This window comes from Gymnoscopelus braueri, assembly GCF_963280865.1.
Source record: "Gymnoscopelus braueri genome assembly, chromosome: 19".
Lineage (NCBI taxonomy): Eukaryota > Metazoa > Chordata > Actinopteri > Myctophiformes > Myctophidae > Gymnoscopelus > Gymnoscopelus braueri.
Window position 1 is genome coordinate 8,768,928 of NC_137621.1, and position 9,052 is coordinate 8,777,979.

The 9,052-nt window shown below is 37.7% G+C and overlaps 1 protein-coding gene across 1 annotated transcript; it reads right to left on the minus strand.

Moving 5' to 3' along the window:
* Positions 1-4,166: 4,166 nt before the first annotated feature.
* On the minus strand, positions 4,167-8,219 carry sptssa (serine palmitoyltransferase, small subunit A). The gene is made up of 2 exons (XM_080414073.1): positions 7,961-8,219; positions 4,167-5,621 (listed from the first exon to the last, which is right to left on the minus strand). The coding sequence occupies exons 1-2, from the start codon at positions 8,061-8,063 to the stop codon at positions 5,518-5,520; spliced, it is 207 nt and encodes a 68-aa protein (XP_080270199.1). The 5' UTR covers positions 8,064-8,219; the 3' UTR covers positions 4,167-5,517.
* Positions 8,220-9,052: the final 833 nt, after the last annotated feature.

Below are 9,052 nucleotides of genomic sequence, written 5' to 3' on the forward strand. Positions count from 1 at the left end.
GGGCCGGGGATCCCTGACTCCCAGGCACAAATACATATTAATTTGGTGGTCCTTTCTAGCTGTAGAATACAACTCTCGTAGACGTATTTATGATTCTGACGTTTTCAATATACGAGAGTTGTAGGGTTCACGCCCCATGGAGACAGGGACTTTCTGCACTATGCCCCGTAGACACTCCAAACATGTACAAATTGAAAATAAAGGTGCTTACCCCCAACCCCCAAATGTTAACTGTCTCTACGTGGTAGTAGTTTAATGTAATGATACATATCTTTCAATAAAGAAGTGTTTTAATGCCATCTGTGGCCGAACGCCATTTTTTCACCCTCGTTTACTTCCTGTTTACATTTAGTGTAATTCCGGGTTTCACCGGATGCGCCCCGTCACTACCGCCCATTGGGAACTTCCGACAGAATCGGCCACAGACGGCATTAAAACACTTCTTTATTGAAAGATATGGATTATTACTTTAAACTACTACCAACGTAGAGACAGTTAACATTTGGGGCGTGGGGGTAAGCACCCTTATTTGTATTGTATTATTTTATTTGTACATGTTTGGAGTGTCTACTGGGCAAAGTGCAGAAAGTCCCTGTGTCCATGGGGGGTGAACCCCACAACTCTCGTAGATTGAAAACGTCAGAATCATAAATACGTCTACGAGAGTACAGCTAGGTCCTTTCCTTGACATGCAAATGTTTGAGAACGACTGGTTTAATCAACATTAGGATTAGGAAACAAGCACAAATAACCAACAACACTTTAGAAACAAGCCCAAAAAAACGCAGCCCGCAACTAACAATATTTCACAAGCGACTTTACAGAAAAACAAGCCCAAAGTCGCTTATAATAAGCGGACGTGGCAACACTTTTCATGATGCGACGCGTTGCACGACGGGACGGGAAACTCTCCGATGTGACGTGACGTGACGTCATCGGGTTGTGTGTAAACTTAGCTTGGGAGCGGAAATAACTTTACGTCATCAAACAATAACCGGAACCACTGGTGCCGTGCACCTCCAAAATGATTCCCCTAGTTTAAAACTTGTTTAGTTTGGTATAATCGTCTCGTTTCTTTTGGTATAATAACAATAATTGTTTGGTACGTCCATCTTTTATTCTAACTCGTAGCGTGACTAGCGAGACTAAACTAATTGATTCGCATTATGTGTTGAACAAAAACAATGTGACGCCAACTGGAACCCACCACCGGAACCATGATTCTTTTTTTCCTTTTTTCTAAACCGGATCACACGGCTAGTTATAGAACGAATACCAGGCTTTCCTCCGCGGTGGAAAGACTGGTGACGCGAGGTTAATATAATAAACTGATGTGACGCTATGTGATGTGAATGTGAGAGAGCTGAAACCAATAACTCAGTTTTCTATCATTTAATGTTATCTTTATTTATGTATCTAAATCGGCCAAATATGCTTACAAAGCATGAACAAGAAGCACAGCCATCCATCACCCACAAGATGGCGGTATTGAGAAACAAATAAAGGCTCAGGCACATTTCTATTCACAGTTCAAGTCATATTCAAAGCAGCAGCAGCACTGTCTATGTTACTTTTTTTTGGTATAAATAAAATGTAATTTTGTCCAATCTGTATGTTAATATTGTAATTTTGTTTCCCTGCTCTTCTATTGAGACATTTAGATCCATGTATCTAGGTGAGACATGACACCATCCTGTTTCTGGTTTGACACCTGAAGGTCAAGATTCAATGTATCCCCTGAGCTGAACAAGCAGACAGGCTCTATTAGCTCCATGGTAAACATTTCAATCCGCGGTAGAAGAGGAAAGTTACATTCTTTAAATCAACCAGGTAGTACATTTAAAGTCAGATCAGATGGTATGTCCTAATGCACATACTGTAAGTCAGTATTATAATAAAAACTGAAACATACAGAAAAATATAATCAACAATAAATACATTTATTATACATTCCCTAACACACTAGACAACAAAAATAGCAAAGAACAACATGGTACTGTAAATGTAACCTATTGCAACTCAACTGATGGTTATAATTAGGTCCAACTGCTATTCAATACACTCTTGATGGAGGACAGGGAATCAACTTAAAGAATATGGAGATGGGAGATTTCTGCCCAACAGAAATGAAGTTATATCCCTGGGACCCCTGCGATCTACATTGGTCTAGTCTACTCTAGACCTCGCTGTGACGTCCAAATATGAAGGTCCACACAGCCTCATATTTGCCTCTCGACTTCCAGTTTTAAAAAGTGTTTTTAAAAAAAACTCAATGTTGTCTTCAATGAATCTACTGTTGTCTCTATTTAGACTAGATCAATGGTGTCTTTAATTAATATACTGTTGTCTCTATTTAGACTAGATCAATGGTGTCTTTAATTAATATACTGTTGTCTCTATTTAGACTAGATCAATGTTGTCTTTAATGAATCTACTGTTGTCTCTATTTAGACTAGATCAATGGTGTCTTTAATTAATCTACTGTTGTCTCTATTTAGACTAGATCAATGTTGTCTTTAATGAATCTACTGTTGTCTCTATTTAGACTAAATCAATGGTGTCTTTAATTAATCTACTGTTGTCTCTATTTAGACTAGATCAATGGTGTCTTTAATTAATCTACTGTTGTCTCTATATAGACTAGATCAATGGTGTCTTTAATGAATCTACTGTTGTCTCCATTTAGACTAGATCAATGTTGTCTTTAATTAATCTACTGTTGTCTCTATTTAGACTAGATCAATGTTGTCTTTAATTAATCTACTGTTGTCTCTATTTAGACTAGATCAATGGTGTCTTTAATTAATCTACTGTTGTCTCTATTTAGACTAGATCAATGGTGTCTTTAATTAATCTACTGTTGTCTAGATCAATGTTGTCTTTAATCTGCAGTTGTCTCTAGACTAGATCAATATTATCTTTAATCTACTGTTGTCTCTATATAGACTAGATCAATGTTTTTAATCTACGGTTGTCTCTATAGACTAGATCAATATTATCTTTAATCTACTGTTGTCTCTATATAGACTAGATCAATGGCGTCTTTAATTAATCTGATCTACTGTTGTCTCTATATACTAGACTATAGATCGATGTTGTTTTTAATCTACTGTTCTCTATAGACTACTAGATCAATGCTGTCTTTAATTGCACTACTGTTCTGTATCATATGGATTACATGAATGTCTTTGTATTAATCTCCATATATTGTCTAGATCAGTATATAAGCACAAGTACATGGCATCCTTTTATTTTTCTTCTTTTGGCGATGCTGGCTATCTTTCCATTTCCTAACCTGTTATTTTAGTTGTTTTGTGTTTTTTCTTTCCCTATGATGAATGCTGTAACTCCAAGGCAGCTGAATTGAATTTCCCTCGAGGGATCAATCAGGGTTCATCCTATCCTATAAGCTTCACCACGCGGTGATTCATAAAGTTCACACGTAATAAGTTATCTCACCTTCCTAAAATAACGGCCTAGTCATTTTCTGAGGACAATGATATTTTCATGACACTGGCCACCTAAAATCGCCTGCATCCTTATTGAAAAGATCACGCTGTTCCCACCCCAGTATAATCAGTGGTGGTAGAAGTACTCACATTCTTTACTTAAGTAAAAGTATCAATACTGCAATGTAGAAGATCACAAGATCACAATGCGTCGCATTGTGAGATTCGCGACGCATTGTGAGCTTGTAGATTTGCTATTTTCAATTTCAAATTGAAAATAGCCGATCTACAAGCTCGCATTGTGAGCTTGTAGATTTGCCGATCTACAAGCTCGCATTGTGAGCTTGTAGATTTGCTATTTTCAAATGGCTGAATATATATAGGGCTGAAGTGGTTAGTGTGTTTTGTAATAATAATCAAAAACTAACTAGTAACTTAAGTTTTCATATAATTGTAGTGGAGTAAAAGTATTATCCTCTGAGATGTAGTAGAGTAGAAGTAAAAGTACAGAAAATTGGAAATACTCCAGTAAAGTTAAGATACCTCAAAATTGTACTCACCCATTAGTTTGTATTGGCCAGTGCGCTCAGTGCTGTATTTTCGAACGCACCCATTGTATAACAATAGTCATATATTGTTATTAACCTTTTGGATGAAATGATTGTTTCTTTTGGTTCATTTTTGTTTTGTTTTCTGAAAACGTTTTAAAAAGCAAGGTAACGCATTGACAGAAAAAGATGGGACAGTGAGGCCAGGCCATCATTAGAGTCTGTCTTGTTTAATATAGTCTTTCAGTGTTAATGCACCAACCTCACAGAAACAAAGTCCTCATTATGTGCAAATCATACCTGGCAATACAAAAATCATTCTGATGCTATACATTCATGTTAACTCATCAGTGATAGCCCCTATCTACTTAACATTGTTGATAACTTCTTATACTGTTCTGAGATAGTGAACTCTTTTTTTTAAAAGGTAATGAGAAAATATTTAATCATTACAGTTATTGCCAGATAGTAATAATATAATATATACAGTATATTAAGTCATGAGTCCAACTACAAAACTTTACAAATATGTAGGCACGATTATAAACACACCTCGTGAGAGAGATATGCCATTTTGAAGGGGAGATTTCCTGGTGTTAAGCAGTGGCATTACATATCATAAAAAGATATTTCAGAAGCAGTGGAATTACATATCATAAAAATATATTTTCATAATCGTGGAGAAGTTCAAATGAGCCATCAATCAGCGAAACAACTTCAGCCGATATTGGATCCATTCCATTCACTCGTCACATACGCCAACATCAACGCTTGAATGTTTCATGTCATTTGGAGACATTTTTGTGTGCACAGCGGGAGGAAACACAAAATAAAAGATGCTGCGTGCCACCCGAATCCAGCAAATAACCCTTAAGGAAGTCAAGTGATGTGACCTGGTCCACTCCACACCTCCATATCCTCACAAAAGCAGCATAACGTTGGAAGAGGTCCAGACAGTACAGTAGTTATAGAGGGAGTAGCTTTGAGGGGAAACCTCCACCACCCCAACCATATTCATAACAGACACCTAGCGGTCTAGCCCAGTGGTTCCCAAATGTTTTCATGTTTTCAAGGACCCCCAAATTAACATGTATTTGGCCACGGACCCACATCTGAAAATATTTTGTGCCAGAAAATGTTGAACACGCAAACACAAATCTTGTATGGGGGTAGGCCTATACAAGATGTGTGTCGTTTAAAAAAATATTCAACAGTTTTTGTCTTCCAAGATTTGTTGAAAAATAGCCAATCTACAAGGTAGGGTGTTAAAGTGGTTGAAGTGATTTATGATGTTATAATAACTCATTTTAGCTGGGGACGTCCTGGAACCCTCTCAAAAGACCCCATTAAGAGGAGAACCGCTGGTCTAGCCAGGCAGACGGGGGGGGGGGGGGGGTCAGGTGGTGGTGTCTGTCCAGGAGGAGGTCAGGTACAGTAGTGTGGGTGGGGTCATCGGTCCAGGAGGCGGGGGGGGGATGTGTGGGCGGAGTCATTGGTCCAGGAGGTGTGGGGGGGCGGGGTCACTGGGCCAGTTGGAAGTACCGCAGGATAGCCATGATGTGTTGAGGCATGAACACATAGCCTGTGTAAACAGCCATACCCGCTACCGACACCAGCAGAGAGTCTGAAGAACACTGTTAAAGAACAATATTTACACAGAGAGAGAAGAGGCAGACAGGAAGAGCAACACTTCCCCTAAAGAGCTAAATGTGTTCAGTCATGTATAGATTTGTCTTAATAATTAAGGCTGCGACAAACTCTTTTTTTAGGCTCCAGCAGTGGTCCCGATTAATGAATCATTATCAAAACAAATATTGAATTAATGTATTCAGACTAATTAATTTAGTAAAAAAAAAAATTGCGTCAATTCATTGATAGAATATAGGTTTTGGTATATTTCCAGTGAAATGCCGAGCCTTAGGTTGTAGTTTATGCTGCAGGACCAGGGCTCTATACTACTGTCGTTTCTGTTTTCTGTTATTGTGGGGAGCTTATCGATCTGCTATTATATGTTAAAGCTTTCCCCACAATATGGATGCTGGGGTTTAAGTGATTAAGAGTCATACACAAGAGTTATTATAATCCGTCAACAACATCCACCTGACCGCATATAAAACACTTTTAACTAGGGATGCACCGAATATTCGGCCACCGAAACATATCGGCCGAAAATGGTTGAAAAATGCATTTTCGGCCGAAAGGGTTTTAACGCCGAAAAAATATCACCGAAAGACACCGAAACATATCGGCCGAAAGACACCGAAACATATCGGCCGATATCACCGAAAGACACCGAAACAATGCTATTTTCAAAAAATCTTGGAATAAAATGTGGAATATTATTATTATATAATTATATAAATGTTTACATTTTACAATCTTTCAGCAGTCAGTCTGGAATTAATGTATGGATTCAAAAGTGCTGAATAAATGTTTTATGGACCCATAATAGTGATTATTATTTAAGTTTTGCAATAATCATGTCTTTTGCCATAATCAGGTAGCTGATCAACATTGGTAAACAAATAAATTCATTATATATATGTATATATATTTATCATATTCGGCCTTTCGGTATTCGGCCAACTGTTTTCTATTTTCGGCATTCGGTTTCGGCCAAGAATTTCCCATTCGGTGCATCCCTACTTTTAACACAGAGTATGAGAGTATACAAACAAACTACTTAACACTGATATTTGATTTCAACTGTTAAATCTCATTCAGCAGGAAAGCAGATGTGCATGAAACAGGATTTGATGTCACTGGGATAAGTGTGACTTCAAAAGTGTGTGGTTACATTTACACACAACGCCAAGGCTAAATTTGAGATTGATCATATTCAAAGTAAGCTTTTACATATCGTTGCTGTCGGTGGAAAACTCCTATTTCCAAAACTGCTACTTTCAGGATTCAAATTCAAAAGTAGCAGATCTGCAAGCTCAAAAAACGTGTTTCGAGCTTGCTGATCTGTTGATGCTTTTGTGTGACGCTGTAGTTAGTATGAATGAATATATTAAAATATTATATAGTTAAAATATGGTTTAGAGGTTTCTGCCTGACAACAACAATATTGTATTTTGAACGGCGTGGCTCCAATGTGTGGATCTCAGACTGTCTTGTGACCAGCCTGTTACATCAGTCATCTATGACAACAGTCATTTATGACATATCTATGATAGGACTCCAAATTTGGGCAAGGTTTCAGCAAACAAAAAGTTGAAATATGGAGATCTGAGATTCTGCCCGACAGCAACGATATCTAAAGTGAATTATTAAACCATTTAACTGTTTGTCTTCAACTACAGTCAGTAGTACAGCCCATGATATCACCAATTCTATAAGATTACATCTTAAATTAAGTGTACACACATTAAATGAGGTTTAAAATGTAAAAATAAGTGTTAAATAGCTCTCTATAGTAATCATTGCTAGAGTGTTTGTTCAGTATCAGTGATCTCCCAATCTCTCCATGTGCATTTTCAGGCAAGGATACCAATTTAAACCAAAGAGAGAGAACTCATAGTACAGCATACGGAAATTTAAATAAAATACAAATGAGCAGAAAATATTGAAGCTCATGTACTACTCACTCCTGATTGGATGAAATTAGTGACCCAACTGAAAATGTACTTTCTGTTTAGTTACTAAAGAGCCAGAGAGATCAGACTGTTACTGAACAAACACTCTCATAGCAATGATTACTATGAGAATATACAGTAGATAGAGCTTTAACTTTTTAACAAAACACTTTGTTTTAAACAAAAGCACCTTCAATCATTCTGTTTTCCACACACATCAAAATGTTAGCCTGCTAACCTAAGCACCTTGAGGCTAGGCTACACGTTAGCATCCTAGGCTAAGGTTATAACAACATAGTTTGGTCCTCTCTAATACATTTGTCCTGTTCTTCATTAGGATTAGCATGCCAGGCTAAGTGTTAGCATGTTATTAATGAAAGGATACTGAACACCGTCCTCTCCCAGGGCTCCAACATGTACAGAGCTGTGACCAACAGGTACTGGTAATAAAACCACGAGAGCTGCTTCCAACAGTCTCCCAGCGACATCTCTATACCGTGTTTTACCGCTTTAACACTAAGAGAAGACTCTCTCCTTCTTGTTTTCTTGTTTTCTTCCTCTTCTCTCTCTCTCTCTCTCTCTCTCTGTCTGACTGTGGAATCATTCAGAAATGAACTGATCGATCCGTTCGTTGTGTTTCACAACTTCCTGGTGTGGAAACTACAGTAAACATATCAAGGTGTGGCCGCTGACGTCACTGATTCACTTCCTGGTGTCCCAAAAATGACGGTGACTGTGAAGATGGAAGGATTGGTCAGTGACGTCGTTGTACATTTGAGATTCAATTTGTCAAAAAACAAACCAAAACTTTATTATACTTCACTTACTGGTAACACTGTGATGACACTGTAACTCATGTGATGCCTGTCATGCAAGGCATTTAGATTTAGCCCCATTTAAGCTGATTCTATGACATTCTGTATAGTAGTGTGTATATCTGTCTGTCTCTTATATGTCATCATGATTTGTGTGCATGGGGATCTCATCTTAAACAAGCTCAGTGCTTAATGAGTCTCCCAGTTTAGTAGACCTTGTATTGTGAATTTGTACTTCCATGTACTGATGTTCTCATGTCTTACTAAATAAAGTACATCAATCAATCAAACGTGGCCCTGCTGTGACGTTTGAGCAGGTCATTTTCGAATATTTTCCACTTTACATGTTTCTTACCCCTTTCTGCACATCGTATCCAAAAAGTAAAGGTTTTCTGAAATGCTCTCATATGTTTTAACTTCTAGCGCGAAATAAAATATATCCAACGAGTTGAAAAAAACGTTTAAAGGGGTAGTTCACCCCCCAAATAACTTTTTTTCTATTGATTACTAACCCCATGGAGCCTTGAATTCATGGATATTTATTTGTTTTTGTCGCATTCCTTCCTTTATTATTTGATTATAATAAATTTAGCCCCATTGATTCCGGTAGGAGACACAAATGCATTTGTGTCTCCTACCGGAATCAATGGGGACACATTTAT

Bases quoted from the DNA above. Each gene is read 5' to 3' on its own strand.
- sptssa (XM_080414073.1), bottom strand. From the start codon at position 8,063: ATGTCGCTGGGAGACTGTTGGAAGCAGCTCTCGTGGTTTTATTACCAG. The intron at 5,622-7,960 runs GTATCCTTTCAT...AGTGTTCTTCAG, and splicing joins CTGGGAGAGGACGGTGTTCA to ACTCTCTGCTGGTGTCGGTA.